Here is a 21,002-nt window from a genome sequence, read left to right on the forward strand (position 1 = left end):
GGGGGGTTTGATTCACACTATTTTTTGCTACCTGAGCACATCAGGGAGCCAGGAAGGAGACGCAGGTACAACAGCCCAGGGGAAATGCCACGGCGGGGCAGGGCCGAGCTGCTGGCTGCCACAGGATGCAGAACAGCACAGAGCGCGCTGCCGCTCCCTCCTCCCCAGCCCTAGCACTCTTCTGCTTTAACCTTTGGCTCCGCACGGATAATTTAAGGCTGCAAGTTGTAAGACATCCCTCTGATCTAATATTAGATGATAAGCTTGTTGATGTTTTTGTTGCTAAGAGAAAGCTGGAGCTTTGGAAACACTGAAGCAGACCAAATGCTCCCACAACAGCTGCCGGGGGGGAACTGAAATGCGCGCAGTGCTTCCCCGACAACTGTTTGCCATTTTCCTTTTTTTTATTTTGTTTTACTGAACTCGGCCCCTTTCCAAAACCAGCCCTCCCCATTTAGGGGAGCCCTCCTGTTTCCTTGTCAGCGGATCCTGCTCTTAGAGCAGACGCACACACGAGGTTTCCTCCCCCCTGAGCACAGTGCATCACTGCCGCGTTTTTCGCTCAGTGCTTCCCAAGCTGCACTTGAAGGTGGGAGGAACTTTCTGGCTTTTACCTCTGTATTAGCATAATTCATAAGAGAGGGTTCACTAATGAAAACGCAGGAGACAAACAGACCTCCTGTGTTATTTATAGGAACCGATTGGGCAATAAATGCCAATGCAGTAATATTAATAGATGCTCTTTTTGGCATTTACTGTCACAGTCAGGTTCCGTGGCTGCAGACAGTGCCTGAATTTTGGGGGTTTTGTGCAGACCGCTTCTCCCAGGAAGAATCCAAAGCCTCTGCAGCTTTATTCTGGGTTTGCCAAAATAGAGATACTGTCAGGAGAAGGTCTGGAGCGTGAACCTGGAGCACAATGCTCGCTCTGTGCTCTCGCACAGTCCCTTCACACCAGCAGTATCTTTTGGCAGCTCATCTCAATTCAATTGCAAATAACTCCGAGTCAACTGACCAGGAGCACGCAGAGGCACTCCAGGCAGTAAATGTTAAGTGTCCTTACAGACAAAAAATGATATCCTGCAGCAGCTCTGCCCAATTATTTCCCCGCATACAGAGTTGATGAATACGGTTCAGCCTTCATTGCCTTCCAAGCACTACCCGGGTTAGCTCTGGAAAAAAAAAGAGAAGAGCCTGGAGATCCTTACAAGTCTGAGCGTTTTCCAGAAGCACAGAGCAGCCTTCTTTCTTGGATCAGCTGCAGCTGAAGCAGGGAGAAGCCCACAGCAAGCACGGCTTCCCTCTGCTGCAGGGGTCCCGTGCTGACCACAGCGATTCGGAGCAACGCCGCCTTCATCTTTACAAGCTGGTAATTCCCACTACTGACTTTTACATCCTTTGGCTTGAGGCCATTAAAATACGTCAGAGCACTATCTCCACTCAGGAGGGTCTGTATTTCAAGGAGAAGTTACTGTTTCTGTTCCTAAGAATCTAGTTCCTGGAAACACTCCATGAACTGGTTGTTAATTAGAAATACAGTTAGAAAGACAGATCTTGCAGAAGTTTACCTGCTTGCAGGAATAAATAGGATCACTTGATACTCTGTACTTAAATGCCCAAGGTAGATTTCCTTTCAAAAGACCACCAACTGACCCAGGCTTATACTTCCTCAGCCTTAAGATAACATCATACATTCAGGTTAATACAAAGTGCTGCTACTGCTGAACAGCCTTGGCTGCACAGGGCAGACTTCCACCTCCGTGCTAAGTCCTCGTTCATGGCCAACAGAAAGAAGCAGGCGCTGCTGGAGCGCAGCCTGTCCCACCTGCACCACGTATCCTGGGCTCCAGGAGCGCCTGCTCTCCCCCACTAGCAGGGATACAGGGGACTTGCACAATGACGTCTCCACTGGGCACACATAAGCTTAGAGAAGCAGAGGGATGCACTTCGTCTGAACGTACCTCAGTGCAACGCTCTTTTTAGGAGGGGATTCACATCACAGAACCCACTGCGAGTGCTGCCTGTACCTGCACGCATCGAGGTCTCAGGGACTGAGATAAGCAGCAGAGATGACTGCTGACAAAGAAGCCCGAGACACACTGAAAAAGCAGAAAAACCCCAGCACTAAATGTAACCTTCAGGTTTTGAACCCAGTCGTCACCGGGTCGAAGGCGGAGCAGGGGCAGCACCTAAGGGACAGCTCTGCCACCCCCAGCAGCACCGCCACGTGAGGAGGAACGAGACGCACCGCACTCTGCTCACTGACCTTCTGCGCTCCCTGGCTTCCTCAGCAGAGCAGTCCTTTCCTGTGGTTGAGGCAGCACCGGCATTGGCAATACCGTTAGCAGAGCCGAGTACAGCACGGTTTGTGATTACACCTAGGGGGGTGCTAGCAGAGAGGCCCTCTGTATTTTTCTCTACGGCAGAATCAGTTTGTTGCCTGAAAGGGGCTCTGAAATAGAGAAGACATAATGGAAAGCAAAGCAAGTCAACCCAACTGCTAACCGAGACCAGTGCCTCGAGGGAGCACCCGCAGCTCGTGCTCCCTGCCCTGGGTTTTGTTATCGGAGGGAACTGCACACATTCAAACCAGTTCTTAAAAACTTGTAGAAGAACAAGCAGGAAGAATTCAGAGTTAATGACCGCATCCCTGCCTGCAGCAAAAACGGTGACAAGTGCAACTGGTGAATAGGCAGAAGGAACCAACTCCAGAGCTTTATGCTGAATGCCAGGGAGCGGCCTGGGCAACCAGCGGCTCTGCAAGGGAAGCTGAGCTCACACGGGGGCTGCTAACTGCTTCCTGCTGCAAACCGTCCATGGGAACCACGCTGCAACCTCTTATCAGCGTTGCCCGGATGGAAGCACATTTCCGATCCGTAATCCGTTCCAGAACGGGGAACTTCCAACCCAAGCGCTGACCTGGCGCGGCGTTATCTCAGCTGGAGCCGTTACCTGGAGTACTGGCGGGCGGACGCGGAGGTGTTCGCACCGAGAGGTGTGGGGCAGGCAGAGGCAGGTTGCCACGGGGTGCTCAGTGAGGTAGATGAACCAATGGCAGTGGGTGAGGTAGCTAGAGATGTATTGCGACTGGCTGAAATGTAGGGACTGCTGAGGTCACTACTTCTACCAAATGAAGCACTGTAAAACATCACAAAATCAGGTCCTTCAGAGCACAGTAAATATTCAACAGAGCAGCCCCACAGCTGAGCTCTCAGCTGAAAAGGGAGCGGGTATTACATCTTAGCAAAGTGTATGCAAGGAGATTACGGCACACTGGAGTCGCTGCAGACCAGCCACGCGCAGGTTGGTGCAGCAGCACGCCTTGCAGATGAGCCCAGCTGAGTTCCAGCGAGAGAATAACGGCGTGGAGGTGGATGAGCGAAGATCGGGGAAGGGAGAAGTCCTACCATGGGAGAAGCAGCACACACAGAGCGGCCCTGCCATGGGGAACGGGGGGAACGACGAGCAAGGATCAGGCTGCTGGAAGCAGGGAAGGAGCGAGGGACAGCAGCAGCAGCTCCGGCTGCGTCACCTCCCAGTGATGCCCAGGACTCCCAGGTTTAAGAACCTGTTTTCAGTGGCTTAGTGATAACCAGCTCAGGCTCCAATTTTCTCTAGGGCACACATGGCACAAACTCTGTACCTGGAAAAATCGCTACCAGAATTGTCCCTAAACGGTCAAGAATGAGCAAAGGAAATACGTATTTTGCCACTGTAATGCTAAACTCTTAAAACTGTTTCTACTGAAAAGCTGCAAGTGTTCATACTCTGAAGGGCTTTCACATGAGGATGCACCCTCCTCGTTTTCAGAAGAAAATCTCCTTAAGTGAGATTAGCTGTGCACCTCTAAGAACAGACGAGGAAACATGGCAAAAATCTCTGTATCACATGTGCCTCAGCCCCATATCCAGGCTGCTTGTTGATGGCACAGAGAAAACAAGCATGCATGCATGATCCAGGATCCTGACACACCCAGCAACTGGTATTCCTGGCTGCCACTGGTCAGACTGGGCTGTCTGCAGGATGAATCAAAGGCTGGGAAGGCTTCGTCTCACCTCCTGCATCCTAATGACTCCCATGCAAGCGCACGTGGAGGAAACTGGTTGACACGAAATGCATCAGGAATAAAAGCTGACCTAAAGGAAAAGCTGGGACAAAGAACTGCAGGTTTATGGGAAAGCCAGGGTAAATGGGCTGGAACTGGAGGTCAGCACTACAGCAAGTCAGAAAGAGCAGCCTAAGGCTGAAATAAAACTTGCAAGGGACAGAACAACAGCCAAGGACAGGAGGTTGGAGGAAGGATTCAGTCCAATTCACGTAGGCACTCCATTTGCAAATTAGTTTTATATGCCAAGGCGCCCAGCCAGCCCAGACAAGCAGCTGGTCCCTAGACAGCCAAAGAGAGACTGGAGCATCCTGGAAGGCCTCCATGGGGAGGAGCATTACATTTGGGCTCTTCAGTTGATGGCTGCTTGCCATATCCAGGTCACAAAGGAACAAGCAAGTTATTGTCACCAGGTAGCAACCTCCGCTGGACCCCAAACAAAGCTTCCTCTGGAAAGCTGGCCCCCGTCCTGAGCACAGGGGAGCAGGAAGTTGTTTTGGAAGGAACTGCCTCCGTTCTGGGCTCTCTGCTCCAGAGGAAAAGGCGAAGCCTTGGAGGAGAGTGAGAGCAGGGAGCTAAACCTGGCCGGCGTGGGCGTGCAGAGCGAGCAGCCGTGATGTCGCAGAGATGAGGGGGAGAAATCAGGGCCTGCTGTACTGAGAGGATGACTGCAGCAGAGCATGCAGGGGAAGGAACGAGAGGAGGAGCCTGGACAAAGCTGGTGGCAGTCCTGGGGGAGCAGGGCTGGCGTGGCACCCTCCTAGGAGAACCCAAGGCAGAGAGGATGCAGTGCAACGGGCGGACGCAAAAGAGACAAGAAACCTGGTCGGGAAGGGGGGGGGGGCTATTGAATAAGACCTGACAAGTGCTTCAGAAGGGAAAAGGTAGTGGCTGAAAATGGGAGACAACAGGATGGGAGGAGCACCAGGTGCCTGGAGAGCAGAGATGTGAGGGAACTGAGAGGGGAAGGAGGAATGGAGGAGAGGAGCGCGGTGATGGCGTCCTGCCAGCCCCTGCATACACGCACACGGCTCAGGTCGGAGGGGAAGCTGGCGTGGGCATCACTCGAGCTGCTCACCAGGGAGCCCAGGCACTGCCAGCCCTGCAGGAGGACACCTCCCCTCCCTCCCCTTGCAGGTTGGGCATCACACAGTTCGAGGAGGACTCTCAAGCATTTATTCCAATTGTTCCCCTTTCAAGCGAACAGGGCCAGGAAACTGCAATAAAAAGTTTAGCTGGAAAATCTAGTTATTAACAGTTACGTTCATCTGAAAAAGGAGGATTATGAATTTAGGCTGAAGAGCCCAGCAATAGCAATAAAGGCACTGACACGCTGCTATTCAGTCTCTAACAGATCACTGTAACAGAGCCAGCAAGGAGTGACCAGCAGAATGAAAAGCAACAATTCAAACCAGCAGTAAGAAAGATTTCTGGAAACAGCTCAAGGAAGGGCAATTAAAAAAAAAATCCTTAAGAAAAAACCTTTAAAACCTTAAAAGACTTCCACGTATGCTAACAAAAAAGGCTTGCATGAAATACGTGGCTTCTTTGGTTTTAAATATGCTGCCACAGGGTGTTTCAGAGAGCTAAACGGGATTTGCTTAAGGAAGAGGGTCACAGTGGTCACTGCTAAGAACAGTGGCCTAAGTATGATCCCTGTTCCCTAATTAAGGATTGCTGAAAGCCAGGGCAAGGGGAGAAGGCTGCTGTGAAGTCATCCTAGCTTTGGCAACTTGACCTCCAAAACCAGCTGGTGATGGGAGCTGGGACTGCAGGGACTGCTGGCCTGACTTGCTGTGATGGTTTTTATGCCAACAAAACCGGTGAGGAGTACCTGTAAGTACTTAAAATGAAGAAAATAACTGAAGAAGTGATTTCATTTTGGTGTGAGGCATCTCTTGCAGCTGATGTCCAAGGAAGGATGCCGATCAACTCTATCTGCAATGTCAGTTTTCCTCCAAAGACTTGAACACGGAGCTGGCTGCTCAAAGGGCAGCATGCACTAAAGGGAGAGCAGGCTGCCAGAAAAGGGCTCTGTGCTTTGCTCCCTAGTGCTGCACCCAGAGAGAAAAAAGAACGAGTGACAGTCCCTACCATTAGGGAAAGAGGTTCAACATCTGCTTCAGCTGAAGCTGAAGCTCATTTGCAAAACTACTGCAAGCTCTTTTGTTCCCACTGAGCAGAAAAGCCATTTGCAACACTTTCAGGTGATCTGTTGGTGCTGTTTACCCCTGGTTTGGGGGTCACATACTGCACTGCAGAACAAAACGGGGCGTCGTTATGGGGATTAGTTAAACCTAAAGTAACAGGGGAGTGAAGGGCACAGCAGTCATCCTGTCAGCAACACGCAGGTGTGTCACCTTCACTTCAGTTCTCTCTCTTTCAAAATGAGCTTTTATCCTCCAGAATTGTTTTCCAAATACTAACAACGCTCTGGTGACAAAGAGCTCACCCTTCCCAGGCAGCAGGTTCCATTTCCCATCTTAGAGGTGATGTAAAAGGGAGGAGAAATCAGGGCTCAGTACAATTATGTTTCATTTCTCTGCGCTCCTCTACAGAAAACCTTGAGGCGACAGAGGGCAAATTGATCCCAGTTTTACTCTTTGGAAAGTCACGCAGAGCTGTTGATGTCTGTACAAAAGGGCACGTATCCCTACACTTAATTCCTTAGTTGGCAAAGCTATGCTCTGTAATTGCTCATATTCCAGCACCCTCCTACAGAAGGCCAGAACCCTGCCTTTGGGGCAAGATGTTTTCATCAGCAAAATACCACTGCCAGCCAAAGCCTTCGCTGGTCTCTGTGCAGTTAAACCAAGGAAATACAGTACAACGGTGTGAATGTAATGCTAAATCTGATTCTGGATTGGGTGAGACAAACAGGCCACGTTTGTGAGGTTCCAGCAGGCAGCCACTTCAGCAACGTTACAGACCGGGCTGCCTCAGACCAGGCACAGCAAGGCATGCCAGCTGCAGGAGGCCAAAGTATTCCAATGCAATCAGCTGCCGCTTGTTGGAGCGCCTTCAGAGAGCCACGCTATGGAGGCCGGCCTGTCATCATGTCCCAGGATAGATGTGAAGTCACTGAACGGATCAGCAGATCAGGAAAAGCCTGCTGCCCGAAGTGGTGATCTGTTTCACCTTTTGTGGAAATGGGTCTCTGTGCACTCAGGAACTGGACAGACCGTCCCAGAAGAGAACTCACCTCTAGCAGTGTAAGTGCTAGAGGACAAAAAATGCAGCTCTTCCCAAACCTCCAGCAACTATTCCACCTTCGGGACAGCTATTTAGTTCAGGGTCTAGGATTTTGTGACACACAGTCTAAAATCTTGAAACATTTCTGCTCTTCTCCTTAAGCACGAATGGCATCGCAGCATGACACATTTATACATGCTGATTTGCTGGTTTCCAGCAGCAGCTAAAATAAAGGCGATGCAGTGGAGCAGTACTTGCACAAAGGGCTGCTCTTCCTTATCTCAACGTGGACAGCAGCTCAGAAATGCACTATTTGCCCATCAGAGGAGGCCATCCATTCACCTCATTCACAGAGGGCCACTACCAGCTACTCCAGGAAAACTGAGCCTCCGCCTCCCAGAGGGGTAGAAGACATTGGCAGCTATGGAAGTTACACACAGGATACTTTCCTGATTCTGCTGGGCTTGTCCACCAGCAATCCAAAGTTGCCCCTACAATTTCATGTGCACCGTGCAAACTGTGCCCTTACTGCCACAAGGAAATGGTTGGAGACATCAGTCACGCTCCTTAAGAAGTGCCCTAAACCACTCCTAAGATCACTGCCATTTTCCCGATAACATTAATGCCATGAACATGTACCAATGTAAACCAAAACTAGCACTACAACTTCCCTGTTAACAGCTATCTGAATACCGATTTCAGCCTGCAATTACTTGATTCTCTTGTTATGATCCATTTCCCTTTTATTATCTAACCGTAATACTAATGTAAAACCGAGAAAAAACATTTTGCATTTGAATCGTCTGAACAAGAGTATTCAAACTCAGCTCAACCACACGTCAGCAGAAGCGATGGTCTCTGAAGGGCTGATCCTGCAGGACAGGCGCTGGCAAGCCTTGCTTTGTATTGTTTGCTCTCAGCAGAAGAAGGTCTCAGGGCTTGGCGCAGCGAGCAGAGGGAGGCATGCTAAGAGTAGGAGTGACCACCGACAACACAGGCAGAGAAGCAGGCAGTACCTTTTCAAGTAGGTAGATACGTAGGTGGCAGGGGCACCAGGGTGGGGAGCTTCGTTTCCCTTCGGTTCCTCCCTCCACGGCTGCCGGGTGTAGGAGCCGCTCCGCACTATGTTAGCAGCTGATTCCCTAATGCAGGAGAGAGCACAGGAAAATCTCCCACAGTCTGCTTCTGTCCCCTTTGCAGACCCCCAGCACAAATCCTTCCCCCACGCCTACCTACGTGCATCACTGCCTACAGGTGGCAATTCTCTGAAACACTTCTACCGGCCTTCGCATCAGTCTCTGTGGTTATCAGCTGCGTTATTTAAGAATCAGAAGATGATGTGATGTTTTGCATCAGCATCCTTGTCTAGTCAGAAGACTTGCAAATCAAATTTAGGTTGGCCATATAAGTAATATAACATATGAAACAACATCACCTTGTATCAAACAGCGTGGCCCAAAGGGACAGGGACAATGCATGGAAAATATTGATAATTAAACTCTTTATTCTCCGAGGTATCCATGCAATGATAGAAGTAAAAGCCACTCAGTATGACAAATCCTCTGCTATATTTAGAGCAGAAAGTAGACAGAAAACCTGGCAATATCTAAAATTACTTGTCAATGTATGGATTACATTCTCAGCAGCCACACTTCTCTATTTACCTGAAAGTGGGGCTCCTTCTCATAAACCACACCTCAGCAGCGTGCCCTGTTCTGCTCTAGTTTTGGACAGGACCTTGAGCCTTTAAGGCAACGCTCATCAGCCCACAATTAATAACCATTTCTCAATTGCAGTGTCTTTCCAAATGCCCTTTCAGACATCTGTGGTTCTATGAAGTGATAATCAGCTGTTTTGAAATAAAGGAATATTGGAAAAAAATCCGTCCTACACAGTACATCTGGGCACCATCTGCTCATGCAGTCCGATCCTCCTCGCTCTCTGCTTCACGGGGCGAAGGACACTTACCAGCAGTCAGCTGGAGATGCCACTCAATCCAAGCCACTGCCAAAACCACTCAAGCTTATCAGTCGTTTAAACACAAGTTGCCTGCTATAGTCCGAACCACAGCGCTAGCTGAGATTAAGCAAGAGCACAGCAGGGAGGCTCCAGCAAAGGATCAGCACAGGAGCTGGCACTGTGCTGGAGCTCTCTCCTGGTGGTCACGTCCTGGGACGCTTCCACAGCTGCAGTTCACAGGAACCATTCTGTGTGTGCCTGCCCATCACTGCTCTGGAACTGGCTGAATGCGAGGCCAGGTGAAATTCTCCTCCACACCACGAGTAACTGGAATGAATGGCTCATCTCTACAAGCGTGCCCTGATACGCTGGGGGTCTGTCCCATTTATACTCTGGTTCTGCCCAGAGGCAACTACAAACAATGCTCCAAAAGCAGCCCCTGCACATGAGAGTTCACAAACTCAGTGAATCAAAAAGTGACAGCTGTACGAATAAAAGGAATTGAAGGCAACTACTGAGCAAGTGACAGACGTACATCTGTAAGTGCTACGAAGTCAGGCACTTGCATCCAAAACGATAAATGAAGAAGCAGCTTACTATTTATCTAGCTTCCCAGATGGAGATCATATATACACACAGAGTAACACAGAGGTGGAGAAAACAATCACTTGTCCTGCTTATCTCAATGAAAGGCAATGTTCTAGAACTTAAATATTGTAAATACCGGTGCAGATAGGACTGCTAGAAGAAATATGAACCATTAACATAGGAAGAAGATATTCTAGAGGAACTGCCTACAAGATTGAAGCTGAGCCTTACATTCAGTCTCACCTGTTTTCTTTTTCCTCTATGTCACTCGCACTGCTTAGTCTTCTGGGGGCTATCGTGGCGAGATAGCTCTTGTTCTCTTTATCCTGATGAAACAGAAGTAATTCAGCTGTAAATCTGATATACCCACAGCACGTTCAGTGACAAATGAATTCACAATCAGATTTATTCCGTCACAAAAGTATTTCCCTGTCTAAGGACAACTTGTTCGAGGCATTTTCTTGGGCAAGAAATGTGACAGCATAAAAATATCTGCTTCAAACATGATTTCCCGAACAGCACGTTAGTGAATAAAGGCAGCTTCTAATTAGAACCACTTAAAAATGGGCAGCACAGTTACAGCTCGTGAATACATGGAATGGGATTCACAAATACAGCTGGTGGATGGAGAGGGAATCTATTTAGATGATGCTGAAGGAGAATTTCCGCTGCAGATTCGTGCTACTGTCCAGATTTGACATTTTCTGGTGAAGAACGGCCCGTGCCAGCTGGGCAGCCCGCTTCAAACCGAGCAGGGAGCAGGTGAAAGGGGCACTGCACGCCAGCTCTGCAAGGACTGCAAGCATTAGAAAAAAGCGCATGTGTGCGCATCCAATAAAAAGAACCAGAGACACCTAAATCTGCTACGGATACAAGCTCAGCAAGAAGTGAGAATTCAAGGGAAACCGTCTTAAAACCGCAAGGTAAGCATCTCCACCGGGACACACTACAAAACCCTTGTGAAAGACAAGCCGAACCTTTTCTTTGCTGTCCAGTAACGCAGATATGCGAGGACTCGACGAAGAGCGATAGATGGAAGCAGACTTCTCTCTCTGCGCCTCACGAGCAGCAGCGGCCTCACTCAGCGTGTTGTGGCTGCCCGTCTTCCGCAGGCCCAGCCGCCACGACGAAGGCGACTCGTCCTTCTGCTCCTCAGACTTGTTGAGCCAGCTGAACTGCAGGGGGCAAAAGGAACAGGAGGGGTGAGAGCGCGGCAAGGCAGGACTGAAGTCCTGAGAAACGTTTCTGTGGGCCTCGCTTTGTTGCTAAGATTAACGTTGTCACTGCAGTATTCCAGACGTGCTCTTTCTTAGCTGCTGCTATTTTAATGCAGATGCACAGAGTTCATCTCCTCTACTCCACTAGTTCCTATTCTTCCAGTCTACTGAGCTCCGCAGCTCCACTGCTTTTAGGCAGTTTTGATGCTTTGCTCAGAGAACACTCAAACTCAATGTGTAAGAGAAAGTCAAGGAGTCAGTCCTCAGGGATCGATGCCAGTAACAGCTTTGTGCACAGGCCCCACTGCTGTACCCGACCAGCCTCATTATGCACTGAAACAGCTCAAATGAGCTGCAGTACTCTGCAGCATGGAAGAGGCTAACTGCATTCCCCAGCACCCTTCTACCTTTAATACTTCCCTTGCTAAGTAAGCTTGAGTTGGACGATGCACAGAGGAGCAGTAGTTTGATTTGGACAAGAGGTCAGATTTGGTAAGAGGCAAAGAGTTTTTTTTTTAAAAAAAATGACGTAGCAAGAAACACTTTCCCTCTGGCACATAACTAGTGCTTCATCTTTGCAACAGTACCTGCTGTCCTCCATACTCTGGTGCAAACCAGAAGCATGAGATACACATCCTAGGCAAAACACAGAGCCCCCCGGTGCCATCTAGCTGAGTGACACATGAGCTGGAGAATTCAGATAAGATTTCAGTAACTCTGCTGCACCTTTGCAAAGCTTTCATAGCCTGGCTAACTCGTCAGAGGCAAACTCCATGCTCTCTGCTTACTGGGCTGTAACACTGCGTCACTGAATAAACGGAGTTTGCCAAGTGACACACATCAGACTAGGATGCCAAATTCAGTGCTGACACCTCAGCACAACCCTTTGGTGAAAGATCTGCTGGTAAGAGCAGCAGCTATCTCAGAACTGACAGCAACACACAGCACTTGTGGCAAGTAAGGTTTCCTTGCCCACACCACAGTTTGGTTTCAGAAGGTAAGAGTCTAGAAGAGGCATTGTATCATACAAATATCCTCCTCTGTGCTAGTCTTCTATTGCTGTTAATGCAGCATCTTTACCAAAACTGCATATCACTGTGCTTTCCCAAATTGCCCGAGAGTCAGCTTCAGAGTGCCTCCTTCCCAGCTAACCCTGCTGCTTTCAAGCACTGTTCCAGTCCCCACCGATTCCAAATTCACTTACTCTTCTGGCAGATGCAGTGAAGGAGTTGGACTCTGGTGGTGGTATTTGCTCAGTGATGCTGGGCCTGGTGTCATGGCTGGAGTGGTTGGCAAAGGACTCCTCCTTCCTTTCTATAATTTTAAAAAGAAACCAAATGTTTCAGCATCACATTCTCCAAGGCCCTTCTTTACAAGCACTCAAGTTCAGGGTTGCTGTGACCCAGGCAGGCCTTAGATCTCAAAGATGATGCCAAGGCTAAACAAGCTTTACTTCAAGGAGGCTTTTTACTTACGAAATAGTAACTTCCACAGTCACCAGATGGATGTATTTGCCAAGTAAACTTTTTGAACTTCATTCCCAGGCAAGAAAACATTCTCAGAAAGAAAGTCTGCCTCTAAGACAGACTGCTTACCAAACACAGCCACATACAACATGTCTGAGAAATGTCCTCCCTACTTTGTGCTCATTTCTCCTCGCCTATGTCAGCTTGTAGCAGCCTGTAAAACACGGGAGAGTCCCTGATGCCACGGGAAGGGGAGAACAGAGCTGCCCTGGCAGCCAGCACGTGCTGGGCTAGGTGCTGAGTGCTAGCCTGCTCTGGAAGTGGGGTTCAGAGCTCAGCCCTTACAGTAAAGCCTAATTACAAGGGCACAAAGCTAAGTCATAACGAGAGGCTGGAAAGAACTGTGAGCAACGTGACTGAAAGGAATCAACTGCAGAAGAAGGATAGGCCAAGTAAGACACAGGCCAAGTAAGATGGTGTTAAAAGTAGTTTAACCTCTGATCACATTGTATTTAAGAATCCATCTCTCTGTGGAAATATGGAACACAATGTTTATTGTTGTGAAAGTAACTATTTTTATTTCAACTATTTGTGCTGCACATATATACTATTTAAACTAATTAAGGAAGCCTTAGAGATCATGGAAAACAAAAATGAGATCCAAACAAAGGGATAAGATACCAGCAACACGCTGTAATGTAAAGGCTGATGTCACCTGGGGTACTTAATTCTTACTTTCCACTCTGTTCTGCAATTATTATACGTCACCATAAGAAAAGCTTTCCTCATCTCTGTAATGACACAGAACACCTTCAGCCTTTCTTTCCAGCTCGCTGATCCACATACAACAGGGCTACTGCCTTCCTGCATGTTCAGCTGTCTCCTACCATCTTGCAGCACCTGAAGCACTCACCCCGGGAACGATGAGGAAAAAAATCCTGCTGTTTGAGAATGTCCAGTGTGCTACCTTAAGTCCAAGTCAGATGGGAGTAGAAACTAAAATACTATGCATGGTGTTTTTTCTGAAAAGTGATGCTGATCTGAAAGTCAGCTTTTTTTTAGTACACTAGCTGTATTCTTCCATGCATATACACATGAAGTAAGATTTCAGGATGTCTTTAACAACTAAGTAAAAAAAAAAAATGCAGTTCTCAAATTCAATTCCTATTACTGCCTGGCTAACTATTAAACCTCAAACTGAACTATATCTTACCCGACTCCTTTTCAGCATCCGATTCTGAAACTTCATCTTCTTCAGCTTCTTCCTCTTCTTCAGAGCTAGAACTGCTTGAGTCCTTGTTCTCTTCCTCCGTCTCCATGGACTTCAGCCTATCTTCCTCATAGAGAATTTTCTCTTTGCTGTAAGAAACAGGAATTTTAAGGATTATCAAGTGAGTTACTTTTGAGTTCTACTTCTCAGGAACACACAGACATGATCTGCTACACACAGAAGATGCAAGCTGACTACATCAGTCTATACACCCCGCATCCCAGGCCTTCCAGCACTGCTCATTTTCCATGGATTCCAATGCCAGTCTTTCATTTCCTAACTTTGCAGGCATTTCTCAGAGCGAAGAAATGCAGTCTCCTCTCTTTTCCTAGGAAAAGGCAATCCACCATCAAGGCTGCATGGCTCTGCAGCTGCGAAGCAGAAATTCTCAGCCCAAAGGTCGAAGAGATAATCAGGAAGAGAAGCTGGGGGTCCAACAGCTCCTTGCTCTGCCATTCAATGGGTATGGTAAGAAGCATCTAATATTACATTTAAAAGAGCCTGAATCAAGGAATAGCCACAAACAGCAGTAGACCTTTTAAACCAGCTGAAGCAGGTGACTGTTTACAGGTGCTGCTCTCCTATTGCACTGTGCAGCCTTTTTTTCAAAGAAGAGGAAAGAAACATACTTCAGGAAGACTCCGCTTTGAGGTTTGCCATTCATGTCAGCTTCAATCAGCTTATTCCTCGTCTCCTTCTCACTCCGCAGCTGTCCAAAAGTCCAGGCAGATTGCAGAAAGAACAAAGAAAGACATCTTAGCAAGGCACCTCAGCACATGGACACCTCAGCCTCGTTAGATGAAAAATACTGTGAATTTGTCTAGCAAGCTCCTTCAATAGATGCGTATCCGCAGGAGCTCTGGGTGCCTTGGTCTAGAGCTCCGTAAGCACGTAGCTGCAGACACAGAGCACGTCCTCAGCCTGCAGCTGCAGGGCAACGAGGCCCAACTGGACTCTGCAGCAGTCCCTGCTGAGACCCAGAGTCAAACTGTGACTTTCACGGCCCTGCCCTGCACCTGCCCACGCAGACACAGCACTGGAGGTCTGTCCACATGTGGTTGGACACCCATGAAATCACGTTGGATTCCGTGTAAAATCTGCTGCCTGTGTTCCCATTATGCACTCGTTGGCAGGGGAAAGCATTCAAGCGTGCCCAGTGCAGGGGGAAGGATCTCCCACGAGGGTGGTCCCTTCTTAAATCCCTCAATGCCAAAAGGAAGCACTGGCCAGGACTGAGGACCTGCCCTCACTGCAGCAACTGAAGGATTTCCCCAGGTAGAAATGTGTCACCGCTGATGGACACAATCGTAACCAAAACCGAAATCTAAAAGCACAGGGACAGCTGAGGTTAAAATAAATAACATATGAATGAAGATAGCAATTGGAGGCTCGCCTTGAAGCCTGTCTCCTTTGTATCATGTCTAGCCTGGTTATTCTCTCCTTTTTTTCATAGAAGGAGCTGACACCAGAACAAGAAGGAAGAACTCTGGAAATTCAGAACGTAGGAGAAGGATTCTTCCCTCCTTTCCAGTCCTGCTAAAGCTTGCTACGTTCATTTCATAAATGGAGATGGCCTTTATCTAGTGCTACCAATTTAGAGAAGCAGGGGGTTGCTATCTCCTGCAAAGCAAGCCTAAAAATGGGTAAGCACTCATCCAAAAGAGTCTCGTGGCTGTTTCCTCGCTTCTCTCCTGAAGAATACATCTACCTGCACTACCCTGGCATATCTAGAGAGCAGGGAATCCACAGAACAGCTCTGGGAGTATTTATCAACACCTCATTTAGGGAGAAGCTGATTAATTTTTTAAAACTTTCTGTGAATGTTAAGGATGCTATTTAAGGGTGACAGCAGCTGTGCTATGATCAGAGCTCGAGTTCTGCCGCCCACATTGTCAGTTCCTCAAAATACTCCACCAAGTTTTACCAGCAGCGTTCTCATTATGTCTGTTTCTGAATCCAACGTTTTCAGTGATATTTTCTGATTTTTATTATTATTTTCAATTTGAAAAGGTGGTGGTTTTTTTTTTTTGGAAGCACCCAAATGATATAATTGCATAGACAGAAGAAATAGGAAAAAATGTACTCCCAAACCTGCTTTTTGGCCTGATGACTGGCTTTTACTTTGATCAATGTATATTTTTGCCTTTTTTTCCTTAAATGATAACTTTCTGCTCATAAATCCATCCAATATCTGCACTGCATTTTGAGGCAGCAGTTTAACACGGCTTTGAAATCACAAACCTTTCCCAACAGTGACAGTGTAATTCCCTAGATACAAACACGACGTGGACTCGGGTAATTGCTCATTAAGTACGGAGCAGTTTGACATTACAGAGTTTGCCAGCAAACAAAAGCAACAAAAGGAGCAATTCCAAAGCTGAACTACATACTCCGTAGCAGCTTATGGAATTGTGCACATCAGCAGACCTCCTTGGTACAGTCAAGTCATCCAGTTTTCTAGATTTCTACCTACTGAAATTATTGGTGTATTTAGTGATCCTTGAGTGAATGACATAAGAAATAGCTGGACCTCTGCTTCGTGCTTCTGTGGACGCCATGTGCTTGAAGAACACCCGTGCACAGGTGAAGGTAACTGGACAGGTGGAAAACGATCTGCCAAAAACTCACCACTGTCTGCTTCTTCTGCAGCATTTCTAAATGCTCAACCAGCCCCTCATCGGCCACGTCGAATGGCGTCTGGCCCTGGTGCAAAAAGAGCACAAGAGGCTATTCAATGTGGCATGCCATTAATGCTCAAAGAAACACTATTTGTCAGTGAAGAACAAAACTGAATGTACACCACAGCCACCCTGCCCAGGTGCTGAGCAATGCTCTGTTACACCCTACAGCAGGGAACGCCAGGTGACAGCGATGGGTTCGTGACACAATCCCTCATCAGAGCAGCTTTCCTCAGGGAAGCACAGCTCCCTGATTGCCACGGCCCAAATTTAAGACAGGACTAAAACATCCGAGTATCTGGGTTGTGAAAAGCACACCCTTGGACTGAGAAGGATTGTGAACAACTAGTTCTTCTATTTTCTATAGCAGAATCTACTATTCTACTCTACTATTACTGCATATTTGAACCTCCTGAAGGGCTGCCCATTGACAGCAGGCCAAAAAACTGGGGGGCTATTTCCACATCCGAGGACATTCACAAATAAGAGAAACCCAAAAAATTGCTCTGGGGCATTAAACAAGAAATCGAGTTCCATTTACACCGTATTGAAACTTGATGGCTAATGATCAAATAAATACAGACCGTACTGGCCATCTGACTTAGCAAGGTAATAGTCTTTGACAGGAAATATCTGGCAACCGACTGCAGCAAACACAATTGTGTCTGTTTCTTTTCATGGCTATCAAAATAGAAAACCCACACGCCTTCTGACCGCTTTGGAAAAGCTTCTGATGGCATTAAAAACAAAAACAATTCCCCATATTTTGAATGCCACAGAGCTCACCATGCTAAAGTGGTGCCTCCTCCTACAGAGATTTCTTTCACATCGGTTTCCAGTACAGACAGATGCACTCAGACCACACAGTGCTATAAATCTCTTACCAAATTCTCGTCTGCTTTCAACCCCCGATGCTGTTTCCAGGTAAACACAACCCCATTTCCTACTCCAGGAGCAGCCATGGTACAAATGAATCTGCTCCAGTGAGAAGTGGTACTGCACTGCTGGGACGTCACAGCACAGCAGGGAGGGGAACACAAAGAGCAGCTGTGGACAAGAAGACCTCAGCTCCTCAACAGCCATGGGCTCTCCAAGCAAACTTCCAGCTCTTAGCATGGGAGGGGGGGTGCTCTCCTTCCCCCTCACAAATGCCCTATTTTTCCTCACTCGTTTCTCACAAGCATTGTGAATTTTATTTCCTTTTTTTATGATCAAGACACAAGAATAGGAAAGTTTTCAAGCTGCCAGTTTCTCAAGGGCTCATGAGTTTGCAGTGCTTTATAGCTTAACATTAGCATGTTATTTCGCACTCCAAGACTGTTTTTCTCTTGTTGTCTAACATGGTAGGGTTACACTGAAACAGGAAAACACAGATTAGCCCCTATCCCCTCACACCCTTGGTCCTTCAGTTTCATCACGGATGTTTTCCGCTAATACCTGAAATCTCCTCTTCCTGCCTCCTGCCAAGAGTCCTTATTCCCTGTTGCTTTTAAATGCTCTAGCACACATACAGAACCGCTCACCACGTAACCTGCCACGCTGCTGGGTCAAACCGATAAGCAATTACGGCAATGAAACCGATATGCATCTCGCTATGAAACACACTGCACGTGGTGCCAGCAGCTGTGCTCACTGACCAGCTTGTTCCTGACGTCCATGTCGCACAGCGCCTCAGCCAAGATGGAGCAGGCTTCCTTCACCCCCCAGTGCGCAGCAGCGTGGAGCGGAGTCCAGCCATCGTTGTCCTGGACGTTCAAATTAAACCCGGCCTGGATCAAGAGCCTGAGAAAAGAAGCAACATTGATTCCTGCCCACTCAAGGACTTCTGTATTCGCTCCAGAACACAATCTCTGTAACAAGTGAGTAGAGCACAGCAACTGGCGCGGGGAAGGCATTTGGTAACTCAAGTTTGGTGTTGGTTCTACTGGAGAACAAGGCCACACACTGTAGGAACAGCCTGTAAGGACACAGCGCTGGCAGGACTGCCAGGCAAGAGGCAGAGATATTGCTGACTGTGATCATTAGCTGTTAAATTTGCAGATTAAATAATGGACAACTCCAAATCTGTGTCGGTGCAGCCCGGACCTTGCACGGTTCAATCACATCTTATCCAAGTGAACTGCCTGGGAACATCCTCTCATCCCATTTATCGCCGTGCACCTTCCAGCCACCGCCCCCTCCATCGCCCAAAGCACCGTGCTGCAATGCATCTGGGGCTTGAATATTTAAAACCAAAACAAACAGGAGAGAGACAATTGTCTGAAGCTTCAGAGGCACACGCACAACAGCACGCAAGTGATCAGGTGGAAGTACCGAGCAGCTCGTATATCCAAACTGACTGCTGGCCAGCTGCTTAACTACTGAAGGACATCCCAGGGGAATTCTGCAGGTCCAGTAAAACTGACACCGAGCGTTTCCATGGTGGCATTTCCACCACCCAGAGCCACGTTCCTTCAGCTCAGGGGAAATCTAGCACGACCCCAGAACAGTACGAGCGGTTTTCAAACTCCTGCAGCTTTGCACTGACACGTTATTGTGCTAAATAAAACACGGAGCTGTGACAGCAGCAGTGTGCTTCCCTCAAAAAGCAATTTTAAATCAGGTGCTGACTTTATGTTGATTCTCCAGCTGGCAAAAGGGAGGAACATAGTTATTAAGACACTCAAGGTCACAGACAAATTCCATGTCTCATCTGAGTTAGCCAGCTGCTGCCTTTCGGCCCCTTTGGTTTAAGTCACTGAAGCTTTGTATTTGAACTTACAGGGCGGCCATAAAATGCACAAGAGTGAAACAATGTCAGCCTTCTGTGAGATCTGTTTATCACTAGGGCATTTAATGCCAAGGAGTGGCTGATCAGAAGTGGACACCTGGCAAGTGGCGAACACAGCTTCCATTGACTGCAGACAAAACCCGTGGGACCAACGCCCCGTGTTGTTCAAAGGGATATTAGATTTCTATTCCGTATGATCTGTGTTGAATTAGCATTCTTGGGCACAGCAGAGACACAGCCAGCTTATAACTCAATTATAAGTTCTAACGAATGAATACTAAGAGGAAACACGGAGATTAGCAAAATTACTTGAGCTTGATAAGAAGCAGCTCTTACGTATCAAGTCACATCACTTAAAACTATGAAATAAGGAATCAAGGTGGATGAATGTTTCCAGAAAGCATTTCAACCTGGGTATGAGCAGCTCCACCCATAGGTTATTAATGGAGAAGGAAGCTTTACTGCTGGGACATCCTGACTCGACTCTACCTGTAAAAATATTGATGCTTCATTGCCAGGAAGCACTACCCTGGGCAAGCTTACGTTCATTATGAGCTTATTCGTGCTGGAGCACGAGAGGCAGAACTGTGACATGGTGGGATCTCTGTCACTGCTGATGGCTACAAGAGCAGTAGCATTAAGTGGTGGGGACACTGAGGCAGAGGTGGACACTGCATTCTTCTACTAGACTGATGTTCTGGTTGTGTAAACTGTCCGGTTGTTCCTCAGAAAACCACGCTCAATCCAACACATCAGCCACGGGAAGGAGCTCCTACCTCATGACTTCAGAGTAGCCCTTTGCTGAAGCAACGTGAAGCGCGGTGGCACCCGTCTGAGGCTGCTTTACATCTTCGATTCTCCCGCTGTTCAGCCACTGCCGGGCATCCTGCAGCATCTGCTGCTCCTCTTCTTTTCTTGCCAGGTCTAGGTCCACACCTAAGACAGCAAAGCACAGAAGAGATTATCAGGTGAAAGCTCCCATGCACTCTGTAAACTTACCCTATTTTTCATTTGCTATAAGATCATTAGCCTCTGACATCTTCCAAAAACATCAGCAAAAGCTGGGAGAGCTCCTGCATCACTGACAGAAACTTCAAAGTTGCCTGATCTGACTTAAAACAAGATTAAATATTCAGATCTGAAAGTAGAGGCACTGGTTGCAAACTCTCCTGGTCAACGACTAGCTTCACTGAGCCAGTCATGGGTTCTATTACAAACACGCTGTATTCCAGAGTAAAAGAACCAATTCATGAACAGCAATTAAAAATAAATAAATTGTGCAAGATGTGCAGAAACAATCCTAAGACATCCTCTGTAAGAGCAGCATAACCCCAGCTGCGTGCTCATTTGAAATTCAGCAAGTGAGTAAGCTGCATGTAGGGAGTGCACCAGGGCCATGCATGGCATGCATTCTGGAAGGCAGATCTGATCAGCTCCTCCAAGCAGCAAGCCACTAGATTCTGGGAAAGCACTTCTAAATCATTTGGACGATAGGAGGTGGAAATAAAAGGCCAAATTAAAACAACCAAGAACAATATTGAAAAGCATCAGGCCCTACAGATTAGTCCTTTCACTACAACAACATGATTACCAAGGAACTGCATGGCATTAGGCTTAAAATAGAACAAAAGAAAACACTTCTCAATTCAGACTGTGAACCGAGAAATATTGCATGATGTTGCAAAGACTGAAATTGCAAACGGCTTCAAAACAAGAATTATAAATTTGCACAAGAGGAGCAGCACATCTGGAGACATT

At 47.6% G+C, this 21,002-nt stretch overlaps 1 protein-coding gene across 7 annotated transcripts in view; it reads right to left on the reverse strand.

The window, feature by feature from the left end:
• PPP1R12B (protein phosphatase 1 regulatory subunit 12B) overlaps positions 1 to 21,002 on the reverse strand; it is a 91,161-nt gene that overhangs the window by 46,426 nt on the left and 23,733 nt on the right. For 3 of the 7 annotated variants that reach the window (XM_021377536.1, XM_021377540.1, XM_021377538.1), the window contains exons 4-14: positions 20,021 to 20,180; positions 18,112 to 18,256; positions 16,425 to 16,499; positions 14,426 to 14,505; positions 13,740 to 13,885; positions 12,265 to 12,374; positions 10,821 to 11,018; positions 10,087 to 10,169; positions 8,313 to 8,438; positions 2,952 to 3,137; positions 2,266 to 2,451 (exon numbers count right to left, since the gene is read on the reverse strand). In XM_021377536.1, coding sequence (XP_021233211.1) covers positions 2,266 to 2,451; positions 2,952 to 3,137; positions 8,313 to 8,438; positions 10,087 to 10,169; positions 10,821 to 11,018; positions 12,265 to 12,374; positions 13,740 to 13,885; positions 14,426 to 14,505; positions 16,425 to 16,499; positions 18,112 to 18,256; positions 20,021 to 20,180 — 1,495 coding nt within the window. Of the gene's footprint in view, positions 1 to 1,062; positions 1,172 to 2,265; positions 2,452 to 2,951; positions 3,138 to 8,312; positions 8,439 to 10,086; positions 10,170 to 10,820; positions 11,019 to 12,264; positions 12,375 to 13,739; positions 13,886 to 14,425; positions 14,506 to 16,424; positions 16,500 to 18,111; positions 18,257 to 20,020; positions 20,181 to 21,002 lie in introns of all 7 variants that reach the window. The other 4 variants (XM_021377537.1, XM_021377544.1, XM_021377542.1 and 1 more) reach the window with 3 other exon arrangements.

Source organism: Numida meleagris, chromosome 25 (assembly GCF_002078875.1).
Source record: "Numida meleagris isolate 19003 breed g44 Domestic line chromosome 25, NumMel1.0, whole genome shotgun sequence".
NCBI classification, from domain to species: domain Eukaryota; kingdom Metazoa; phylum Chordata; class Aves; order Galliformes; family Numididae; genus Numida; species Numida meleagris.